The 25,529-nt window shown below is 44.5% G+C and overlaps 1 protein-coding gene across 3 annotated transcripts in view; it reads left to right on the plus strand.

The window, feature by feature from the left end:
* PIH1D2 (PIH1 domain containing 2) overlaps positions 1-25,529 on the plus strand; it is a 109,268-nt gene that overhangs the window by 57,370 nt on the left and 26,369 nt on the right. For 2 of the 3 annotated variants that reach the window (XM_069614287.1, XM_069614286.1), the window contains 3 exons: positions 5,181-5,406; positions 9,437-9,560; positions 12,720-12,965. In XM_069614287.1, coding sequence (XP_069470388.1) covers positions 5,227-5,406; positions 9,437-9,560; positions 12,720-12,965 — 550 coding nt within the window. In that variant the 5' untranslated portion in view covers positions 5,181-5,226. The remainder of the gene's footprint in view (positions 1-5,180; positions 5,407-9,436; positions 9,561-12,719; positions 12,966-25,529) is intronic. The other variant, XM_069614288.1, reaches the window with a different exon arrangement.

Below are 25,529 nucleotides of genomic sequence, written 5' to 3' on the forward strand. Positions count from 1 at the left end.
TGTGAGGTGTTGAGTCTCTAACCACAGCAGCATCTGTCTTGCACTCTTATCCTCCGCTGCGCGGCTTTACAACCCCAGGCTCCATCCTCTACAGCGCAGCGTAAGGCTTTCGATGTCCGGCGGTCTTCAAGTTCCTCCCTGGAACAGGAGAGATTTGGTTGGTCCTGGCTTCCACAAAGGGATGGCAACAAATAAAGGTCAGAAACCAAGTCATCCACATTCAAGGGATCCTGCACATAATTGTCCAGTTCACTTCCCATATAAACAACAAACATGCCCGACGTAGAAGGGGAGGTAGGATGTAATCTTTACTCGTTCACCTCCAGTGGGATCACACTTTCCCTGTCCTCTAAGGAAGGTATTGCATAGCGGTCTCTCCTCCCTAGTCCCAAATGGGGTGGTTCCTCCTTGGGGAGAAGGGACACAGGATTCATCACACAGGGGATACTATAAAAAGCTTTATCCTTTATTTTTTGGAAGCTTGACTCATATTATAGAACATTTCTGTTAAGGTAGAATTCATAGTAGAGAAAAGAGACTGAAGAGCTCCAATCAAGAGGAGTGGAGTTTGGCTAAATCCACAAATTGAGATCTGGTGACCCCCGCAAAGTTCCCTCTGCAGAGCTAGAATTTAACCGAAGCTCCATACCAAGAATAGTGACATTATATGTTGATGTGTCTATGAACCTAAAAGTTGACCTAATGGTAGAAGAGAGAACAAATAACAACAACTCTTCACAAGTAACGTTGTTATAGGGAAGCGTTTCTGAAGTGGTATTAATACAAAGTATCAATCTCTGAAAGGAATGAGATACGATGCCCACTAGACACAGATATGAATCGAGGCCAGAGGAGCTGGCTACCAACACTCCAAAGCACAGCTAGGTGGTACGCGCCGCACGCTGACCAGCACAGTACATTTCATGGACTCTGCTGCACCAGAGGAACATGGCACCATGATCCTCCGTGGCGTTTCCTCCTTCCCAAGGTAATCCATGGCTGAAACAGGGTGGCAGGAAAGGAGGGTGGGACACACCAAAGTGCTTACCAAGTGTGCCACACTCCCCTACTGGCACGGCCGCACTAATGACAGGGTCCATAGGTGAACACGGGGAGACTTTGCCCCGTCAACAAGGTAAAATACACACCAACATAACCTATCAACACAAATTAGCATGCATCACCAGGGTACACTGAACTTCTCTCTGGCGGCAGGAAAGAAGACGAGGTGGCTGTGGACCGCGAACGAGGTTCATAACTACCTGGGACCACGTTGGAGGAGGGTTCTTTTAAATAAAATAAAAAATGTTTTCTCTTCACAACCTACCTGTTGAGTACTTTCTTTGCTGATTGGAGTTTCAGTAAAGAATGCAAAAATCACAGCCTCCGTGTCTCGACTTAAAATTGGAGGACAGTACACTATTGAATTTGATGTTTGGGTGGCTGAGGGTCTAGAGGAGCGGTCTGCAACCTTTGGCTCTCCAGATGTTTTGGACTACAACTACCATCATTCCTAACCAGCACAGTCAATAGCCAGATGCCATGGGAATTTTAGTCCGAAACCTCTGGAGAGCCAGAGTTTGCTCAGGCAATCATAAACATTTTGATGGATTAATTGCCTAGCTAAACGTTTAATTTTGGAAGGATTTGGCATGACAAAAAACTGTTTTTATGGCACTTGATTACAAAGTCTTTGCCCTTTCACACTGTTTTAAATTAAAAATAGTGTTATCGTTTTCTAAAACTTTTAAGTAAATGTATGTATGTATCGTGAAGTTTGACAAATGGGAACATGCATGCAATGTCCAAGTTATCTGGGCAGCCAGACTTTAAACATTGAGCTATTGGAGGGGAATGTCAAGTTTGCGTTGGAATAACATTTAAGTGTCACTCCTTAACCGCTTATACGTGCATCTCTGTTAGATATCTTGTCACTGTAGATATTTTTGTATAAAGAACTGTGACACTGTGATTCAAATGCTGCACTGTACAAATCATCACACTCCCATTCAATGTCGGGTCTGGTATAGGAATATGTGCAGAACATTATAATCAAGTAGCATATTCAGCTGTCTGGAAAGCTTTATGTGAGTATGGCGAAGTCCGGCAAGTGTACCTGAAACCCCAATATAAAAACCAATAGTGCGGGCAGCAGACTGAGATACTCCCCAATAAAGCGACATATGAAAAACTGTCACCTTTAGTTTGCAGCCATCTAGCCTAAGCCAAAGGAAGATTGTATTCCTTCATAGCAATGCACCCACACATGGGACATGATTTAGCCTGTTCTGCAGTTCTCAGAAATTTCAGGGCCAGAGGAGATTAACATGTGTATATTGGAATATGTTAAATTACTTTGTGTGGGGGTGGATGGGGGGGTGACTAACCCCACCTTCTCAGCCCACTGTGCCACAACACCCATGAGAAAATGGGAGAGTAGAAGTGGATGCCCCCCACCGTTTGTTAACACGAAAGAGTGGTGGCTAGAAAAACGTTGAATCAATCCTAAACCTTCCATATCATCATTTTTCAGAAGGGGAAAAACAATATGCAAATCGGGCCTGATTCCATCCCAAAGGGGTAATTGTAGCTTAATTTACTTTGCCACATCTATTCCTCGTGAGGCCACAAGTAACTGTGACATGCTTCGGTCTCATTAGACACCAGCAGTGAGGTGTAGGTTGTGATTTATAGGAACAGCACGATCAAGGCATGCCTCTTGTCATAGCTGTGCCATTAAAGATGGTTTCGAAGCACTAAAATAGGATGGAGAGATGGATGAAAATCCTTTACATTAATCGTAACCACATTGACTCCAACATTTTGTCTTATTGAAATAGCAAACTGATTATCAAAATAAGACAAAGGCTCAAACATTGGACATTTCCAAGTGTCATTGAGAGTACAAAGCAACACACCAAAGGAACTCCCTTTTATACAGCATGTATGTCAAATGCTGATAAGGGCACATATAGTGGCACAAGAGGGTATTGACGTACAATGGAACAAATAGTTTAATCACAAAATAACAACAAGCCATATAAAATCATAAAGACAAAAGGCATACACTTACAAATCAATGCAACAAAACAGCACAATAGAAAGTGTGAACATGGTAATTGAATATTTAAATGTTAAATGTATAAATCACACAATTAATCGGATCACGTTAAAGACTGGATACCATTAAGGTCTAGTTTGTACATGAACTGTGAAAACTCAGAACAGATGGATCCAAATTAATATACATTACTTTACGAAAAAGGTCTTGATAAAGAAAAATGCTTTAAAAACTTTGAACCAAGGACTTGAGTTTCAGTTTAAAGGACTTCTATGTTTGTACAGGTCCAGCCTTCACCAGGATGGGGAAAAGAACACATAAACAATGCTGTGGATTGTGTTGAGTCAAAATTAGGCACTTCTCCTGTAAAGGCAGAAACATGCTAAACCTGATTATTATTATTATTACCAATGTTGCCATTGCATCGCTTAATAATTCCAGTGCCCGCCTCCTGAAATCAGAGCCCACTTCATAGTGCCAGCAGCCATGATGGTTGCAGCCTCATAGTAATATTACGAACTGGTGCCATTTTCTGTCTCTACTATTCATATTCAGATGAGCTGAAAGAAAAGAGGAATCGTTTGCCCCCACACAATCATTCACCCATCTGCACAGCACATTTCTTCTCAAGAATCATAATCTAAGATTTCTCTGCTGGAATGCGCTGGAAGGAACAGGGGTTATCATTGTCTGATCCGGTAAGAAAAAATTTAGCCTTTTAGGGAGAAGTAGAAAAATAGGAGCTGGGAATGAAGCAAAGGTGAGCACCTCCCGCTAGTCCACTAAGGAAAAGTTAGGACTGTGCAAAGGGAAATCCTTGGTGGTGTGAAACATAAATTAGAAGACAGAAATCTAGATGCAGAAGGGGTATGGTCTAGTAACCCAGGCTGGATTGCTCCGTTTGGAGCCAGTGCCATGTATGTATGGCAATTTCTATAGTAGGCCCAGGCAATATGGACCAAAAGTTATATCTCAATATTTTTGGGCTGAATGGCGACATACAATATATATCTCGATATTGTTTGTGTGGGTTAAATGCTCAGTTGTAAGCCGCCAACTACATGTGAGAAGTCACATACACCTTTATTTATAATACATTGATCAAAATAAAGTGCAAATGCAGGGTTCCTCTTTCTGTTTGAGAATACACACAGCGGTGTAAGTAAAGAGCTAAAATGTAAATAAAAAATGGTAGTATATGTAATAATGTGTATATATCTTAATTTTCACTATTGCCTCGTTCTATGTCGATTTTGAAAATATATGGATATATCTCAATATATTGTCCAGCCCTACCCTATAGTTCCAATCTAGATAAAAAGCAACATAGTGATGTATGATGGGCGTTAATGGGACTATAACTAGCAAGTGGGGCAGGAATTGGGTTAGTACGGGTAGAATGCCACCAGGAGCCAGTTATCAGTGGTGACAAGTTATTCTATGAAGAACATGGTCTTCGTTTTTTCCTTGGAATACAGGAGTGGGGACCCATTCTAAGACCTACCAGATTGTTGTTCCATAGTGCGGGTGTGATGCATTTTTTGTTTGTCTTTTACTTCTTCCATTTCTCGATGACTTGCCTGGTGACGTCTCAACTCCATGTGGTCCTACAGCGTCATGACTGATTTGTGTATTGGTTGCCTACTTTTATGATATTTCTTTATTTGTTATTCATAGATTGGGTACTGCACACCAGATTGAAATTTCTTTAATGGCGCAGCCAAGCTATAAAGCAATGCAATGGATTGCTAGACAGAGGAATCGCCAGTGATTAAGAAGCGTTGTCTCGAACGTTTCTATCAAGCACTTTTTGTCTTTCCTTCTCTAGTGCATCTTCTAAGTTTTGCAGCATATTCTAGTTCCAAATCTACACCATTTTGTGTATACTGGTTTGCATAATTTGTTCACCCTACACATTCTACAACCACCTTTTGCTAAGGTGGCATACAAATGTTTTTTCTCCAGTGATAGTTTTGGTTCTCCCAGATAAAAACACACTGTTCTCTTCTGTGTTCATCTTTATTAATGGGAGAGCGTACACCATACTAAAAGTGCAACTTGGCAGAAGATGTATGTAATAAACTAAGTGGTTTATCATGATTTGTATTTGTTTTGTGAGAACATTTTAGAACTTGTGCACTTTGGAAGAACACAGTGATCACATAATGGAAGGTGGCATCTCCCAAAATAACCTGCAACACATAACTCAGTTCTGGAGTATGCTGGACGAAATGGCAGAAAGTGACCCAGAAGCCTATAAGAAGTTCATGCAGCGCCAGCTGAGCAATGCCAAAGACCAGTGTGTACCTCCCGAGCCTCACCTGTCGCTCCGCACCAAGATCTTGGTAAGAGTATTGGTTGTTGTGTATGATTGTCTGCAAATGTAGAAGTTTAATTGACTACATTTTTTTGCTGAGGATTATCAGCAAATTACGTTCTCATAGAGTGAGTCGCTGAACAATGCAGAGAAAGCTTTGGCAATGTTTAGGGAAAGGATTGGCACCTGAAAGTGTCTATGTTGTCCACGTGTCTGGGGGAGGAGAGACACAACATCAATTCACGGTGGGCAGCAGTTGTCATCGAATTAGCCATGCCAATTCTTGACGGCTCTTCACAATAGCCAATCAGCTGATAAATTGACATTACAAAGTAAGCATTAATTAAATATTGAAGAATTTGAAAAGTAAGTACTAGGAATTGGCTGGGATATCTCAACAGGTTTCGATCATGGCCCAAGAGCCTGAAACCTCTATGTTATGGGTGTGAGACCGGCTCTGGTTGGTAGTGAGTTCAAGTCTACATTGTGGTGTGCTAGTTATGTCAAATCTTTCAGATTCAGAGTTTGTAAAAATGTGCTTTGTTTTAATGAGTATGTTTGGTTTTTACGAGTGATGTATTGATGGTGAATTCCTGAAATGTAATATTATTAAATGTGCTATGCGGTTGAACATTTATTTATAAATACATATAATATATATTTTATTAAATGATAACTGGTGGTCCCCTTTAACCAACAGGCAGTGTTCCAGGCCCAGCAAGAAGATGGTTTTTTGAGTATGATATGATATGGCATTTGTAATGCGCCTATACACAAGTGTTTCAAGGTGCGACGTGGCAAGGGAGGGGGGGACAGAGGGAAGACAGACACAACTATCTTACTAGGCCAGGTGACATTGAGAGCACGGAAGTGCAGGGGAGGTGGGAGGGGAAAATGCCTGGGGGAAAGGGGAGGGGGGCAGTGCTGTGCATGGGATCAAAACAATAACAAGAAATGCAGCCAGCAAGTGGCAGGTGCATGGGTAAGTGCAGACAGCAGCTGTCCAAATGTGCAGGGAGGGGGACTGTATGGTTCCAGATACAGACCCAAAGTGCAATGGTTGCCGGCAAACAGTGCAGGTATGCAACTGGGCGGGCAGGGACCTGGGCCTGAGATCAGAGGGTAGCCAGGTAACCAGTGCAGTCAGAGAGGGAATCAGCAGGGGAGAGGAAGAGAGAAGGCAGAAGCAAAGAGGGAGGTCTTGAAGTGTTCCGGAACCAGAGATGGTTCTCCTCAAGTTTCAGAGAGGCAGGTAGACTGTTCCAGAGGGAGACTCCAGCTGAAGAAAGCGATCTACCACCAACTTGTTACTTGGAGAAGCGACTGACCCTGAGGGAGTTGGAGGTGGAAGAGTGAAGAGCTCGAGTAGGAAGGTATTAAGGACCCAGGCCGCAAAAGGCTTTGTGGACAATACAGAGGGTCTTGAACTTAATCCCCGCAGCCACTGGGGGCCAATGCAGAGATTTCAGTGCTGGAGAGATACGATTCCTGGGCTTGAGGCCAAGGACAAGTCTCACAGTCCTGTTCTGGATGAGTTGCATAGGGCAGAGAGTAGAAGCAGACTGATGTAGAAAGAGCCTGTTGCAGTAGTCCGCCTAGAGAGAACCAGAGCTCTAGAGACAGTGAGCTTCTGGGGAAAGGAGAGGAAAGGAAGAATACCTCTCAGGAGGTGCAGTTGGAAGTTTGACTTCTTGGAGACGTCAGAGATGTGAGGCGCAAAGGAGAGTGTGGAGTCGAAGATGACCCTGAGGTTCCTAGCCTCACAGGTGGGAGCAGGAAGAGGGCCATGGGAGGCTGGCCAGAGAGTGACAGGAAAGGAGAGTGCAGGTGTGCTGATGAGGAGAATCTCTGTCTTACTGGCATTAAGGCAGAGATCGTTGGCGGCACACCACTCCTGGATAGCAGACAGACAGTCAGAGATGAGAGAAGGAGAAGAGGTGGCAGAGGGGAGCCTGAAAATGAGCTGAGTGTCATCCGCCTAGCACTGAAAGTTGGAGCAGAGAGCGGTGAGGCGGTAGGCAAGAGGTGCCAGGTATTGGTTGAACAGCCAGGGAGAGTGGTTAGACCCCTGGGGAAACTCACAGGTAGAGAGTGAGATAGAGGAAAGGATGGACCCAAGTTGGACCGGAGAGGGTCGATCAGAGAGGAAAGAGGTCAGCCAGGTCAGGGCCTGATCAGTGATACCCAGGTTATCACAGAGAGGATTAAGCAGGATGGCATGTTTAACCGTGTCAAAGGCAGAAGCGAGATCAAGTAAGATGTGTACAGAGGGAAGATTAGAATCCAGGTTAGAGAGCAGGTCTTCATGGATGTTCAGGAGAGCAGTTTCTGTGCTTCTGGCTGCTCTGAAGCCAGACTGATGGTCATGGAGACAACCAACTGATTCAGTGTGAAGATTGAGCTGGGAGATGGCCAGCTTTTCCAGGAGTTTGCCCAGAAAAGGAGTGATGGAAATCGGGTGATAGTAAGCCGGACAGGAGGGGTCGGCTAAGGGTTTCTTGAGAAGAGAGTGTACAAGAGAGTGCTTCCGGGGGTGGAGGGTCCAGTGGCGAAGGTGTAGTTGCAGAAGTCAGCCAAGGCAGGAGCGAGGGTGTCAATTTGGTCCTTGATGGTTTTGGAAGAGCATGGAAGAACCTGTTTTGACAAGACTTTCATAGATCGGACTTGTCTAGAAACCTTGGCTGGGGAGAACAGAGGAAAGGCAGAGAAAGGGGGAGCAGAGGAGGCCGCAGGGGGGCCGGAGGTAGAGGAGAGAGAAGAGGGAGGAGGAGCAGAGGAAGAGAGGGTGGACAGGATGTCCTGGGTTTTAGAGATGAAATGAGAAGCCAGGGCCATGCAGAGGGCCTGGGAGGGGACAGGAGAGGTAGAGACTGCAGCAGGACTGGCCAGCTCCTTGCTGATTTTAAAGAGGTTGGCCTAGTTGTTAGATGCAGCAGAGACGCGGGCTTGTTGTGAGTTCTCTTCTTAGTGCGGACAGAGAGCCGGTATTGCCTCTGAAGCAGGCGGCAGGCCAGTTGTCAGAGGATGTACAAGAAGCTAGCTATTTCTTCTCAGCCACCCTGCACTTGCGTTTAAGGGTGACAAGGTCAGAGTCGTACCAGAAGTTGCACTTGGCTTTGGGCTTCAAGCAGATCCTCATGACATGGGCAATAACATCAAGAGTATCAGAGATAGAAGAGTGGAGCATGGAGAGGGATGTGTCAGGATGTGAGTCAGTCAGAGGAGGAGGAGGGGAAGAGAAAGTGGTGGCGAAAGCCTCAACTGACACACGCTTCATGGGTCGGGTGACCGAGAAGGTAGGTGGCAGTGCTGGAGTTGGCTTGGCCTGAGGGGTAGGGAGGGAGAAATGGGAGGAAAGGAGAAAGTGATCACTCGAGGAGAGAGGAGTGGTCAGAAGGATAGAGTGGGGGAGGTCTGGGAAGATCACACAACTGTGAATCCCCTTTTTATAATGTAACTATGAGTTTACCAGTAACACACTTCATTATTGTGTAATTTCTTGTGCACATCTCCTTTTTACCATACTCGTGGGGCAATGCTCACTATAAGGTGCTGAGCAACTCCTCCAACTGTTTTCTTCAAACCTATTTTGGGGAATTTGTGATATTACAGTCCTGGGGTGAGAGCTGTAACAGGCGTTATCGTCCTTTCCCTGATTTAGGTGCCTGTTCCGGATAGCGTAATCCCTGGGACTAGAGCCTCATTATGATTGCATAGTGTTGCATAGGCACAAAGCAATTTAGTCTAACAGGTGATCAATGTGGCGTGCTTGCTGCTGATATTACATTTTCTTTCTGTGCCATTTGTGCATATCTGAGCCTAATTTCTCTGGTCCCATAGTGGTATTGCTGGTGTCTATTCCACAGAAACAAGTCTTTCCATCTATCTTTGGGTCCACCTCCTTGTTTGTGGATATTCTGAATAGTTTTTGGGCAAATGCAGCAGAGCCAGAGTTCAGAGATCAAAATAATCTCACTGGCTTATGATTTTTTCACTCCCATTGGATGCAGGTCCAATAAAAATATGTTTTTTTACAGAAATCAATTCTTTCTTTTCAGATCCCTAAAGAAAAAGACTTGTACATTAATATATGTGAGTGGAACATGGTCCCGGCGCCTGAGTCTGATGCTCACCCAGTTCCTGTGAGTGCTGGGAGATTGGAAGAGATTTCTAAAGGATCAGGTGTGTTAAAGTTCCTGCCTAGACTTCTTCAACCTTTTGGATTTATGCAACCAATCAGTTTTTAGCTTCTTCCAATAATTTGCACAATTTGAGCATTACACTTGGGGTTGAGGTTTGATTCCTTTTCGGTGTTTGGGGCCTGGATTCCTTGGATTTAGGATTTAGTTCTCTTGTTTTGGGGCATGTGGTCAGGGCATGCACATTTTTGTGATTTGTTTCTATCCGTTTACATCTACAGGTTATGCCCCAGCTTTCTGTTAAGGATACTTTGGTGACCAGGGCCATTGTCCCCTAGTGCAAGGGCAGTGATGTGAGAAACGTTGTAGTGGATATACAGCGGTTACATGTGAGTTTACCGAATTAAAAAACAACAAACTTTTTTAACTAAACATTTTTACCGAAAAAAATACAGAATTTTTTTATGTTTTTATTGTGGATACCCCCAAGCCCCAGTTTCCCTTTGTTTATAATCCCACTGCAAAACCCTACCCACCAGATTTAACCCTTTAACCCACGTCCATGTATATATTAAAAAATATTCTGTATTTTTTTCGGCAAAAATGTTTAGATGAAAATGTTATTTGGTATTTTTAATTTGGTAAAATCACTGCATGCCATATGCAACATCTAACAGATTGTTCACATTATTTCGTTTGGGAATTTCCCCCAAATAACACAAAATTACATTTACAACTTTATAAGACTGAATCTACTTCCGGGAATATATGGAATCTACCATTTTTTGCAAGCTGTATTTGTTTGAGAATATCTAGGAAATGTATGCAAAACCCCAAAACAGGCCCAAAGGCGAATTGTAATATCTAGCTGAGTATTCAGGTTTTGTTGGTACAACTGGATATTAGCTGACGCTTTGACAAGCAATTTAAAATTGATACCATCAAGCTCTGATTCCTACATATTTGTTCCATTCATTTGCAGCCCACCTCTTAACTTTCAAGTTCAAACTGAACTCCCCCTTGTAACGCCACAGCACTACTGTTCAGACGCATAGACACCAGGAAATACAGACACTCTGGCAATTCCATATTTTCTTTTCTTGACATGTGCGTATGTATCACTGACCTGTTGTCTACATTATTCAATATTTGCAAATAGAAACCATTGGATCCCAAGCCCACAAGTAAGACAGATAGTGCACCTGTATTGTCGTATGTGACTGTTTAACTTACCTGAAAGATCTCATTTATTCTACTTGCTATAAATGATGTCCCCTTTCATGTCAGCTACTTTTCAGTGTCTGAGTTACACAATTTCATCACAGTAGCAGTTCTCCTTTGTCTTTTTTCATTCCAACGCCTCGATCTCCTTTCACTTTTCTGCAGGTCCCTCTGTGATGCCCAGTTAAGCTAATGGCAGATGGGCCATCTGGTAGAATGGTTAGCGTACACATAGGCGCCTGTGTTAATTCACTGCCTGCACCAGTACGGAACGTTTACACATTCACAAGTAAAGACCACGTTTGTGGATTGCCAACATTCTTCATGACACACATCATAGATGTTACTGTCTGGTATGAATGTGTTTTGTTTCCATAAAGTCATGGAAAGGGCATTCCTACTCACTCTTCCCCTTAGGCTGGGCATAACCCCTGGCATTAAATATGGTGCTACGTGACTAAGTGGCACATCCACCTTCGATAGGGCTGAAGGGGTGAGGGACACCCTCTCTTTCCCCGTGGCAGCAAGGCAAAAGAAAGGATTCCTTGCCGGGTACAAACCTAGATAGGGCCTGATGCTTCATAGTAACCTACTCCTACTGTGAGAAAGGCATATGTTTTTTATACCCAGCACATGAAAAGTAGGAGGTATCCATAGAGTTCTTATCAAAGATGTGTAAATAGGCTCACTGGCTAAAGCAATTCTTCACTTCCTTCTGCAGCATTAGTTTTCAATGTACCATTCTTTAGAATGTATAAACCTTTTCAATTCCACTAAATGGGAAAGTTGGAGAGTCCGAACTATGTCGCTTGCCAAAAGAAAAAGGAGCAGGTTGCCTGTGCTTTATTGCATAAATGTTCCTGAATTCTATTATATTTTTCATTTATTATTTTATCTGCCATTTGGTAATGCACCAACTTGCAGAGGACTACTTCAAAGAATAAGACCACTTTGACAACTTATCTGTGGTGCCCACACATGTGAATCCACAGACCCTATAACCAGACCACCACCTATGTGGCATCACAGCTCACGGCTAGGGTAATATTACATCTAAGAGCTTTCTCTAAGTGATTGAACACTTGTACATTGTTCACATGATTTGGTCATGTTTCAAAGTGAGCGGAAATCTTGTATGTCATACAACCAACTGATCTGTTGCTATTTATTTTAGCTTGAAATCTTGCCCTGCCACAATGGATGATTGAGCTGCTGCTTACATTATATTTACAATACTCTCTAGGTTAAAAGCACACTTTCTACAACCCACCATCTGATTGTATAAAAATAGAATGGATGCTTAAGCAGCTTACAGGAATTAATTCTTTAGGCTCTGTTCAATAACAGCATAAACAATGTGTGTGGTAGTGAAATAAATAAACAAACAGATATGGTTGTCACCAAAATACTATAAAGCAGATTTTAATTGCGTTCATTTTCTTTGTGCAGAATATGAAATGAAAGAAGTATAGATTATGGCACAATTCTTTATTGTACTTGCGAGCCTGTCGGAGTCTTCTGAGTCCAGCACCAACTATCATCTAATCTCAGCCATCCTCATGGGAATCTTTCCTTCCCTAGACACTAGCTACCTCAGGCTTCTGCACTAACATAATAAAGATGGGGAGCAGTGTGGCTGTCCAGGCTGGGATGCTACACACTCCTCCTTTTTGTTATTATAGATTTCATTATCACAAACCTGATTGTTATCCTTCAATCTATGTGCAAGGGCCAAGAATACACTGTGTAACGCCCGCCATTCCAGCCACCTGATTGGCTGAGCGCCCTTCCCCGGGTGCAAATTGGATTTCAAAATACGATATAAGCACACCAGTATCTTGTGTGTTTGTGAATATCCTGTTTCATTTCTCCAAACATTGTCAGTGAGTTTGACTTGAAGTCTCCATCAAATGTTGTACTATGAAACAGACGCCCCAGCATTGTTTTGCCAGCAGTTGTAAGACTTTTTTCCTTTCTCTAGATCTGTACATGGTCATTGATGTTGCCTACAACTCAACCATGTTAAAGATGGCCGATAAAGAGCAAACCGAAATGGACCAGTTGATTCGACTGGCAATGAAATATATTGAGGCAAACCATAGAGTGACCCTGTGCCATTCCTACCACATTGCTGACTTCAAACTGAAGGGAAGCATGAAGAGAATGAGAGACCGCTTGAGGGGCTTTCAATCAAAACCCACTGTTGTTCAAGACAAGAGAAGTAATGGTAAGTAGTCCACTTAAGCAGGTACCTTTTATGCAGCAATGTATAAAACATAAATGAGTCCAGGTTGTTTTTGTAAGATGGCATGCGTAAAGTGAGAATGTGAGAATGAAATCTAAATGCTGCAGTGCACCTATAGGACAGGAATATACCAATCCTCCCACCATAAGTATATGTTGGGAGGTTTTCCTAGAAAAGTGTCATTAGCTTCAACCTGCAATGTTCAGTCAAGGAAGACGCCCTGGGAAAACATTTGGCTCTAGTAAATAGGTGAGCCTTGTACCAAAAATAAGTGTTACCACAGAACACCCCAGCCCATTGTCGTATAATAATGCACAGTAGACGGAGGAGTTGCTGATGGCACTTCTTTATTCTATTCTAAACATCAGCTTCTTTCATGCAACAATATCTCTGCAATGTAACTGGGGCAACAGGCCCAGCAACTCTGCTCTCTGCCTTGTATTTAGGCTCGAAAGATATATGGTGGTCAGTTCATAAGAGGAGCACATGGGAGCTGATGTTGCTCCGTGCCCTCTGCTGCAGCTTCTGGCGCTCGCGCGCGGGAGCCGCTCTTCCGCCTCTGTCGCGCGATCTCGTGAGACCAGAAGACTCGCGATATCTCTACACACCTCCCTTTGATAATGCAGAACAGGTTACTGCATGACATATTCATTGTATGTCACCGGTCTTCTGTGTTCCCTTCTCGGCCGGTTATCCCTCGCACTGCTGGCGTCCTGCTTTTGATCGGCTTCCTAAACGAGCATGGGTGCATCCGCTTCAACTTCTTCCTCCTCAACCTCTCTTCTGCCTGTCTCCGGCTCTTGTTCTCTCACAGCCTCTCTGTCCGGTACTTCATAGGTTTTGGGTCCTTCATGGGACTTTTCTCTCTCTAGACTCTTTTCGAACATGGCTACTCTCTCCATGTTCCATGTGCAGCTGTCCTCGGTGCGGACGTGGTTGGTTCCTCTGTGAATCACTTTTATGGGTCTGCTGAACCTTGAACCAGTCATTTGGTCTTTGGCCGGTAAACATATTTTAATCCAATCGCCTTCTTTTACTTCCCCACCTTGTTTTGTCCTTCTTCTTCTGTTGCTCCACCTTTTCATGCATGCTTTGCTGTTCTCTATTCTCCATACTACTTCCCACATGTCTACTTCTTAGTCTTCTCTTACTCTGGCCAACCATGGTGGCACTAGTGTGGAGGCTGCTCTCCTCTCTCTCAACATGCGGAAAGGGGAGATTTGGGTGATACTGTTGGGAGACAGTCTGTGAGCAGCGATGGCCTCTTTGGTCATCTTGAGGGGATCCATTCCCGAGGCGGTCGCTTGTTGGATGCTCATTTAATTAATCTGTTTGCTCTCTCCACAAGTCCATTTGCTTATGGATGATATAACGCTGCTTTCTTCTGGTAAATGTTATGTTTCTTCAGGAACAACTCCATGTCTCTAGAAATTAACTGTACCCTGTTGTCTGTCACTAACTCAATGGGGAGCCCTTCCCTCTGGAAGATGGCCGTGAGGACTTCTATCACGGTAGCAGTCGTGATGTTTGGGAAAAACTCTGCTTCAACCCACTTTGATAGGTAATCCACTAACACTATGCCATATCAATGTTCGCGCACCATCGCTTCCAGTGGTCCAATAAAGTCCAGACCTACTTTTGACCACACTGTTTCGGGGATTTCGGTGGGAATCATGGGAGCTTGTCTGATCTTCAAGCGTTTATCACTGTTGAGACACTCATGGCATCTCTCGATCATTGTACGAATCTCCTGATCCATGTGGGACCACCAGTATGCTTCCCTCATTCTTTGTCGCGTCATGCTGTTTCCTAGATGACCTGTGTTGTGTGGGCTCTGAACAGAATGGTTTTCCTCATTCCTGTGGGCGGAATCTCTCTCTTGACTCTTTTTTGGAGGAGCTCACGAAGTGGCGCTGAGGTTTCAGAGAATTTGGGGATGAATTTAGCATAGTATTCCGCTAGCCCTAGGAATGATCTCACCTCGTCCTCATTGGTAGGTTTGGGAGCTTTGATTATTGCTCACAGCAGGTTTTGCTTGGGGCTTATGCCTTGCGCTGATATCTTGTACCCCAAATATTCGACTTCTTGTGCCTTGAGTACACATTTCTCGTACCTTAGCTTCACTCCCGCTTCTTGGAGCTTGGTAAGGACCTTCTTCAACATGGCATCATGTGTTTGTTCTTCTGCAGCGTACAATAGGATGTCATCCTGGAAATAGGACACGTTCTTGACGTTTCGTAGTAGTGCGTCCATCATGCGTTGAAACTCTCAGGCTGCAGATGATAGGCCAAACGGCATCTTCGTGAACTGATAGGTGCCAAACGGGGTGATGAATGCGGTCAGTGGCTTGGAGTCTTTGTGTAGCTGTATATGATGGTACGCGCCCCTCATGTCTAACTTGGAGAACACTCTGGCTTCCTTCATCATGAGGATTAACTCGTTGATGCTTGGCAGGTGGTAGTTGTCTGCAATTACTTCCAGGTTTAGACTGCCAAGATCAATGCATACCCTTACCTCTTGTGAATTTTGTTTTTTTATAAGCACGACTGGGCTCAACCACTCTGATGCTTCGATTTCTTCGATGGTGCCTTCTTTGATCATTTTGTCCACTTGGCTTCTTAGCGTGTCTCTGGCAGTCACAGGTACTGGCCTTACTCTGTGTTTGACGGGGAATGAGTTGGCTTTGAGTAGTATTTTGTGGATGGAGCCTTTGATGTGTCCAGGCCCTTCTGAAAACAGTTTTGGATAATCTTCTCTGGCTACCGGCGCTCCTCTAGAACTGACTGACAGTACCTGGTCCTTTGTGCTGGGGTCAAGCTTGATTTGCAGTTTAGTCTGATCATCCCAACCTAACACTGCTGGGCCTTCTTGACTGAACTATAGTTTTGTGGTGGTCTCTCTCCCTTTGAACTCCACCCCTCCTTTGATATAGTCGAGTAGGTCAATAGATGCGCCTCGGAACACCGTGGGCTTGTGCCGAGTGCTGAACACTTTGACTGTCTCTGTGCCCATCATCTCTTTGTATGTGCGCAGGGGTTTTATAGTTAAGTCAGAGCCCGAGTCTGCCATGACTCTCGTTTCCAATCCGTTTATTTTAATGGCACAGTGAGGCTTTTTTCTCCTGGCCCGTGGGCTGTTCACCATTATAACAGTGGGCCTCCTCTCTTCATCAGAGGACAATTCCCTCTCCGTGTTGTGTTCAGCATTGACGTTTGTGACTTTATTTCGGCATCGGCACACTATTGAAAAACGTCCAATCTTTTTGCACACAGAGCATTCTTTGTCCCTTGCTGGGCATTCTTTGTCAAAGGCTAAGTGTTTTGTGCTGGTGCATCTGTGACATTTTAACGGTTCTTTCCTTGCTGGCTTCCCTTTTCTCATGTCAAAAAACAGTTTCTCCTTCTTTGGGCGGAAGGATATTGCTTTTACTTCCGCGGGGCTGTGTCTGCTTGCGTATTCTTTCCTCCTCCCCGCGGTCTCTTCCACCGCTCTCGCGATTTCGACTGCTTTTTCTAACTGCAGTTCTTTCTCTAAAATGAATTTGTCTTGCACTTTCCTGCTGTTGGTATGTACCACTAGCATGTCGCAGATCAACCCTTCTGCGTTGTTTCCAAAGTTGCACAGCGCGGCTAATTCGCATAGTTTGGTTACATAGTCGTCTACTGGTTCGGACGCTTCCTGTTTGCGGCTGTAAAACTGTATTCTGTGTAGAACGGTATTCTCCTTACTGGCGAATCTTTTAACTATTCTTCTAACTGCCTCCTTAAATACTTCATCATTGTCGCCAGCCACTGCTTCAGGGGTGATACTTTCGAACACCCTTTATCCTTCGACGCCCAGGGCATTCAGTAGCATGCCTCTGCGTCTCGCTGCCGTATAGCCTGCGCAACCCAAGGCTTCTAGATACGTGGTGAATCGGGGTTGCCATTGTGGCCAAGGGATGGCAGGCCTACCTGGTGTTTGAAGAAATGGCGGTGGTGGTGTTGCTCCTTGCATGGCGCCAGGTGAGTTCCAGTCTTGATCCTTTTCGCCGATTATGTTGTATAATAATGCACAGTAGATGGAGGATTAACTGATGGTACTCCTTTATTCTATTCTAAACATCAGCTTCTTTCATGCAACAATATCTCTGCAATGTAACTGAGGCAACAGGCCCAGCAACTCTGCTCTCTGCCTTGTAAGTCTTTAGGCTTGAAAGATATATGGTGGTCAGTTCATAAGAGGAGCACACGGGAGCTGATGTTGCTCCGTGCCCTCTGCTGCAGCTTCTGGCGCTCGCGTGCGGGAGCTGCTCTTCCGCCTCAGTCGCGAGATCTCGCGAGACCGGAAGTCTCGCAATATCTCTACGGTTTACAGTGATAATTATCGACAACAAAAATGTCGAAAGTCAAAATATCGAAAAAAAAATGTCGAAAAAAAAAATGTCAACTTTTTTTTTCAATGCATTTTTTTTTAAATGGGGGGGTTCCCCCCCAACCCCCCTTTTTTAATTATTATTTTTAATTTTTCCCTTTTTTTAACTCCCGAACCCCTAAAATAAATATATAATTTAAAAAAACGAAAGTCGACATTTTTTTTTCGACATTTTTTTGTCGACATTTTTGTCTGTCGACATTTTTTTTTCGAAATTATGACCACCCACCATCTCTACACCCATGTATTTTGATGCTGTAGCTATGCAAGCTCGAACCTGCCAAAAATGGCCCGCAAGTCCCTCGAATTGCCGAGTTCAATGCTCACACATGCTCATTTTCCAAGCCGTGAAGGGAAATAAGTGTAAAACTTAGGCGTACATTCCTTACACCAGTCTTTACAATTTCCTTCCAGCTCCAAGCATTTTAAAGTCTTTTGCAGGTGGACAGGGAAATGGAAGGGGAAATAATTTCTTCCCATGCTCTATCTTGCTCTGCTTGCAAAATCATCTTGTTTGATGATTTCTAAACACTGTGATTGGAGCATACAAAGTTATCATTTTTTTCTCACTCTTCTGGTCCTCTCTGCCATAAAGCCCGAGCAGGGTTACACTTAGGGTGACCAGATATTTCTTTTTTTTAAACCGGATGGGCCATTGAAATAGAGGTAGGACTTAAGTAAATGCACATATAACTTTAGTCCTATTTCTATGTCACTGGCCCATTGCGGGAGGCGGGGAGGGGTTGTGCTAACATGCACACTCCTCTCATTGGAGGAAAGTGGTGGGGAGGGGACGGGGAGGAAATTCAAGCAGGAAGACGTGCGCCGGGACCCGATTTCGGGTCCTGGCAAAAAAAAGGACCATGACCAAAACCCCAGACAGGGTTTATAAAGTAAATTAAACTCTCGGGGACCCCGGGACGTCCAGTGATTTCCCCGGACTGTCCCTAGAAAACCCGGACGTCTGGTCACCCTAGTTACACATGACAATGATTTGGTAGTTAAAACAAGTGGTTTTTATTGATCGGTTTTTCAGGGTAGGGTTTGAACTAAACTCCTATAGGCACTTGGAGAGCCTCTACAACTAAACTGTGATAGCCATACAAAACAGTGCCACGAAAGGGACAATATAAAGTGAAGAGGGTTTCCAGGGTTCTCCACTTTCTGTGTTGCAAGTCCAAAACAAAACGTTTAATCTAGTCTAATAAGACCTTGTCCCTCCTGTGTCTTTCTCACTTCATAAGCTACAAGACAAAATCCTAAGGATGTGGCCAACAGAAAGTTCCAACCCTATTCTTAATAAGTCCTTAGCCTCCTGGATACCCTAAACTATAGCGCATAATGTTCCAAGGAGTTGTGTGGCGACAAAGAATGAAGAGACTGACCAAAGGCTGCAACTCAAACCAAGCAAGACTGAGGTGATCCTTTTTGGACCAAAACATCTATTGGAGGTGAATAGCAGCCCCTCTCCACCTTCATTTTTGGGCTCAAAATAGAAGTATTTGTCCAAAGTAAAAAAACACGGGGGGCATTTGACAAAGCGACGTGGGTTGCGACGGGCAGGTTTCAGCAAAAGTTCAGGCAGTATTTTACAATCTACGGCTGCTGCGACAGGCTTTCCCTTATGTGCCTGAAAAGGATCGTGCCATAGTGGTAGGAGCCCTAGTGAATTCAAAGCTGCACTACTGTAATGGCTCACTTGCTGAGGCTCCTGCTAAACAAATCCATTGGTTACAAAAAGGCACAGAGTGCAGCGTTAGACCAGTCTTTGGGGTATCAAAATGTGCCCGAACCTCTGGCCTTTGTCGCTCCCTCCATTGGCTAGCAGTGAAGGATCGTATTAAGTTTAAAATTGGATGTCTTTTATTTAAGTGTCTAAATGGCCTGGCACCAGGATATTTGAGGGACAAGTTAATACAATATCAACCAACTCTGTCCTTAAGATCAGAAGACAATCACTTGCTTATTATCCCTATGACAAGATGCATTTTTAGGGGAGACTGTAGTTTTTCGGTTTTCGGGCCCAGATTGTGGAATAGTCTTCCACAGGAATTAAGGAAAGCGGAATCTCTGTCAATATTTTGAAATGTGTTGAAAACTCACCATTTTAAATTAACCTCTTAATAATTGCAGGTCACTGCCGATACATTATTGGTGATGGTATTTTCACATGATGATGTATGTCAACTGCGCAGGGATTCGATTAGGTTTGTTGCTTAGGTTTGTAAATCCCTCATTCACTCACTCACTCACTCACTCACTCACTCACTCACAGTGATTGCTGTACATTTATTTTAAATTAAAAGATAAACCTATCTGTCCTTAACTCTAATAGGGTTTCCCTACCTAAACTAAAGAAACTCGGGTGCTCATCTGTAAGTCTGTGAAAATCCCAATCAAAAGGCACCATCCCAGTCCAAAAGCTCCTGCGCTATCCTTGTCACTACAAGAAACAATAATAAAGTTTGGGCTCTGATCCTGACCCAGGACAATGACTCTCTTCTCCTGGATGTAAAGTGTCCCAAAGATGCCAAGTCTTCTCAAAATGGTCCAAGCTTTTCATGGCAACCAAAACAGTTCTCTAGTATCCTCGAGGGGCTGGGAGAATGACTCCCTTGTCCTTGCTTGTTCCCCAATGTCCTTGATAGACTTCAACAAAACTTGTAATTCCTTCAAGGAAGTTCCAAAACACTTAGGTTTCTTTATGCTCTACATTTTGCCCTCACTGGGATGACGAAGATGCTCCCCGAGCCCCGCTCAAGTCTCCAGCACCACGCTCTTGTGGAACTGTCCAGGGAATTGTTCTACAAAGTGATTCACTACTTGATATATGTTTTTGTGGTTTAAAGTCTTGTTTCTTTCGGATCCCCTCCTGGACTTCTACTTACCTTCTCCCGGGGAACTCTTCACTGGCTCGTCAGGGGTCGTGGGCTTACTATCTTTGTTTCAGCTTCTTCTTTCACGCTACTTCTGCAGCCTCCTTCTCTCTGTGGCCAATTGCTGTTGGCGATCTCGGTACTGTTGTTGGACTACTCAGTCGACCCACAACAGATCACGCCACCACCACAGTCTTTTGTAATCTCCACACACTCACCTACAAGGCATTGCTGTAGGCTACGGTAGGCGGTCTCTGCACCGTTGTCGGACCGAATGGTCCACCCAGGTCATGCCACCACCTTTCCATCTCTCCAGGTTTACTGCTTCAGTTCCCAACTGACTCGCAAGATGATTCGCGGGCATCCCATTGTTGGTCTCTTTAACTTTGGAGACGTGCCTCGCTGCAGTCTTCCGAAGCCCAAGATCTGCCTTACAGGCTTTGATGTGGCCACCTCGCTCCCTGGGTTCTCCTTCTGGACGTGCAACAGCTCTCAGCATAACAGAACCGCATGGGCCACTGCCGAACGGGTCAGACGACGACGAAGAATACAGTCCTTCTTTGCTGTTCAGTTTAAGTAGCTGGTACAGCCCCAGCATAATGTCTGTCAAATTGGTTGCACCTGATCGAGCATTCCTCCAGCTTGATTGTAGCATTCTCAAATTCTTCTTCGTCCCTGCACCCATTATATCGTGCTGGTTTGAAATTTTACAATAACACATAGTTTCGGACGTGATGTTATCTTTAGAACATCCGGGCATTCACATCAGCCTGCGTGGGTGGGGTTTAAAAGGGCTGTCTCTCCCACTTGCGTCTTTATCCCCAGGCAGTGGTGGAAATAGAAAAAATGTGGTGGGGGATCCTTCAAGGTCCGGGTGGGAGAGGAGTTTGGGGGGGGCAGTGCCCGAGGAGGCAGGGCTGTGGGGCGGACCTGGAAGTTGACCTCCGATCAAAGCAAATGTCCAAAATAATAGTTTAAAACAGTGCAATTTCTTTATATATATCAATTCCACTTTAAACCACTTCCATGGCACTGGTGAGGAGTTACTTCACCGTGCGGATAATAGTTTTGACCAGTGTTGCTGAGTAAATATTATTTAAAATACACAATTTGCATCCCATTTTATAAAAGAAAACTCCCCATTGGGTACTATTCAAGTGGGGTGATTTCGGTTCGCCAGAAGCAAAGTTTTATTTTACTTGAACTGCATCCACACAGCTCCTGCAGCTCCCCTCTGAAAGCAGTTGGGTGACTGCATGGTGTGTAATTGTTTCAATGTTAATACGGCTATTTATTTATTCATGCAATGTTTGTGGATACCGGTATATTTATTTATTTATGCAAGGTTTGTCTGATACAAGTATCCGACAAACCTTGCATGAATAAATAAATAATCTGGGTCCATGGAGCCGACAAACATTACATAAATAAATAAACCGGGTCGTGGCTGGGGACTGTAACTTCCACTGGTGACCCCTCGCACGGGGTCAAAGAGGAAGTTACAGTTTGCTTGTCCTGCAGCTGTGACCTGAATCAAAGTCCTGTAAGGGGAGGGGGGGGGGAGCGAGCAGCTCAGCAGCTCATTGCCGCCATGAGCACTCTGCCGTTGCATGTGTTTCCTTGGTTTTTTTTTTATTATTTTTTTTTCTCCATTTGTTTTTCCTTGTAACCCAGCGCAGAGCATGGGTTTGGTTTTTCTGGTGGGTGACTCTGGCCAGATCCCGAGATCCGGCTACACATCTGGTGCCGGATCTCGGATCCGGCGAGAGCCGGCCCAATGACCAGCACTGTCCCCAGGAGGGAAGTTCCTCTCTTTGAGGTCCTCCCACATGTTACCACCACTAGGGGGACTATTGGGTAGCAGCCTCACCTCCCTAGCCTCATGGAAAGAGGTTCCCCCGTGGGGAGAAGTGCCCTTTTCTGCAGGATCTTCCAAGTTGCCAACAAGAGTTCACAAATGCTACTTTTGAATGTCCAGCCCTAGTCTAAAACAGCAAAATAAAAGGTCATCCTAGGAAGGCTCTTCCATAGTTACTCACACACCCTTCGTTCGTCTCCCTGTTTTTAGAATGCCTTTCAAGACCTCTCCTGGATTTCCAGCTTTTCGGCGTACTCTTCTCAGGCTGCACCTCCAGCTTCTGTTTTTCCCAGGTTGTCACTTGGTTTTTCCATAGCATGTCATGCTGCAGTTCCTGGATTCCTTCCCCATCCTCTAATACTTCAGGTTACGAAACAGTTCTCTCCCAGACCTTGGATTTCTTAGCATTCACTGTGGGTTGCTCCCAGACCTTGAATTTCACAGGATTCACTTTGGATCTCTCCCAAACCTCGGGTTTCTCAGCATTCACGTTGGGTCTCTCCCAGACCTTGAATTTCACAGCATTCACTTTGAATCTCTTCTAGGCCTTAGGCTTCTCAGCATTCACTTTGTGTTTCTCCCAGACCTTAAATTTCACAACATTCACTTTGGGTCTCTCCTAGGCTTCGGGTTTCTCAGCATTCATTGCTGGTCTCTTCTCAATACTCACTTTGGGCCTTTTACAAATGATGGGTCTCTCAATATTCACCTTAGGTCTTTCATAGATGTTGCATTTCTCAGCAGTCACTTTACTGTCTCTCCCAGACCATTGGATTCTTAGCAACAGGGCAAATATGCGTGATAGTATATTTCCAGAACATAAAATGAATAGTAATTTTAGTGAATAAGTGATTGGGAGACCAGATGAAGTGATTTTATGCGAGTACTGGTTCAAGCTCCATTAAATCATGACATTTAAAGGTGGACAAATTGAAAGTCCATTCCATTCCTCCTCAATGTTAATCCGAGAGCAGGGCAGGGGGAGTGGTGTGTATGTGTGTAACTAAAATGACACTAAAGTGGTGATATATGGCTAAAATAAAAAGGTAAGCATTGTCAAAGTCACCTGTTTTGGCTCTTGTATAGAGATTTACCAGACAATGCCATTACACCCATGCACTTACACCATTTGTAAGTTGTTGCCATGTAATGGGTAGTGTACTGAAGGCATGATATCAAGAATAGATAGACACAAGTGATTACAGTTCAAGGGTGTTTATTGAACTGTATAGGTAGTGTGGAAAAATACCTAATCTACACCTAAATCTAAGATGGGAGCAAGCTATGACCATCAAATCAAAATAAGGCAGTCCTAGTGGCGTCTTGTCAAATAAAAGGGCCTATACTAAGAAAAACCTATTGCCAATCCTTAAGCTAAATACCAAAGAGCGTGGAAAAGAGCTCACAGGAAAGAAAAGAAGTGTTCACAAATAATAAGTCAGGATGCAGTAATCATGGTCTCCCTTCCCCATGTTTTGAGCACAGGAAAATGCGGGACTTTACAGCACAGCACACGCTCGAGCTTTCCCAGCACAAGCTGACAGTTCTGTTCTCAATTATCAGGACTGTCGATAAGTATTTCTTTCATACAAATTCTCTTGCCCTCAAGGATCTGATGTGTTCAAGATAACAACAAAAGTTTCCTTTGCGATGGTACTTTTGGGTGATGCCTTTTCACCCCTGGATACCCCTATTCCATGTTCAGACCCCTCTCGAATAGTTGTTTCCCTCCATCGGGTTTACTACAGCTTTCAACACAACCCTCTGCCGGTTTCACTCTTGTCAGCACACTGTTCTTTCCACTTTTCTTACGATGTGGGATTCACTTCCCTTAGCTTTACCATCATTTGCCGGTCAAAGACTTTCGACTGTACAGAGGATTTTACTAGACCCCTGTATGACCACTTTGACCCTCTTCTTGCCTGTCCCAAGGCCTGCTGGCAAAAGTAGTTTCAACAATCGCCCAGAGTTTCTCGAGTGAGCACCCACGTGGTGCCTGGCTCATCTGCAGCTGGCTTTACCCTTTCTCATTCACAGTTCTTTATGCTTTCCGCAATCATCCGCTTGCCACATTTGTTCAACACAGTTCGGTTTCTTTATCGGTTCTCCGCTCGATTCACTGGCTGTGATGAACCGCCTGGCTTTCTTTGTATCGGGAGTGAAGGCCAGTACCATGGTAGCAGTCGTCTCCCTCTGTCCTGCTTATCAGCGTAGGCACGCTCGGTATACATTTGACGTCTGCTGCAACACCCTTGGGCTACTGTTTGCTGTCTTACGATTCCTTCTGCAGAAGTTTCGCAGGTCTGGTTTGGAAAGGGCAAGGTCGCGTCTCTCCTTGACAGCCTTTCGGGTCTCGCCGCCTTTCTCCTCCTCTTGAACTGCTGTATCTGTATAGCTGTCTCGTCGTGCGGTCTGCGTTGCTCGTATTGTGCTTTCCTGCCCCACCTTTTATCCCTGTGGTGGAGGGAAAGGGCCATCAGGTGTGTGATGATTCTGGTCAATTGCCTGACTTTGCCTGACCCTTGTGTTGGGACATAATAAATAAACGGCTCTGATGTTTGTCCGTCGTCTTTCGCGATGTGTGAAAGTGTTTGTGTCAGAAAAGGGGTGGGGGTAGGGAGTTTGAACATCCTACAGGGTAGGATGGGGAAAAGGTGTTATGAGAAGGGGGATACTGCGTCTCATCTATCGGTGTCCCACTTCCACTCCCTGAAGACTCCCAACCAGGTGATACTCCCTCACTGGTCCAACCCCAGGAACTGGGTCCAATAGCAATGGCTGTGTCCTGGCCACCTGGATGACAGATCCCCAGGGACAGTTAGGGAGACACCTTCACGTTTCTTATATGCCCTTCCTCCATGCTGTGTAGCCACATTTGTTTCACAAGGAAACCGGGAAAGGAAATCTACATTTCCCTGATCTTTTCCTTTTTGGTGTTCTACAGTGCAAACAATAGGGTTGTAGGTCTAGCAACCATTGCATGAACCTAGGGGTTGGAGTCTTTGCGTTGGGTAATCCAAGCTACGGATGAGTGATCTGTGACGAGTGTCCTAATAGGTGGTATCTAAGATGGGCCACTTGATGGCCAGGGCCTCTAGTTCCAACACAGAGTAATTCTTTTCATGTGCGAATAGTTTGCGCCTGGTGAATAATATGGGGTGTTCTAATCCATCGCAAACCTGGGACAGGACTGCTCCTAACCCTCTAAGGGAGACATCAGTTTGTAAGACAAATTCTTTAGAGAAGTTGACTACCTTTAGGATTGGGTTCTGGTACAGAGTCTGTTTCAAAGTGTTGTAGCATATCTCATCCTCGTCATTCCAAGGAAGTTTCTGGGGTTCGGTATTCTTAAATATATCTGTTAGCCAGGCTGTTTTATCCAAAAAGTTGGGGATAAAC

This window comes from Ambystoma mexicanum, chromosome 9, assembly GCF_040938575.1.
Source record: "Ambystoma mexicanum isolate Mex_15411 chromosome 9, UKY_AmexF1_1, whole genome shotgun sequence".
NCBI lineage: Eukaryota > Metazoa > Chordata > Amphibia > Caudata > Ambystomatidae > Ambystoma > Ambystoma mexicanum.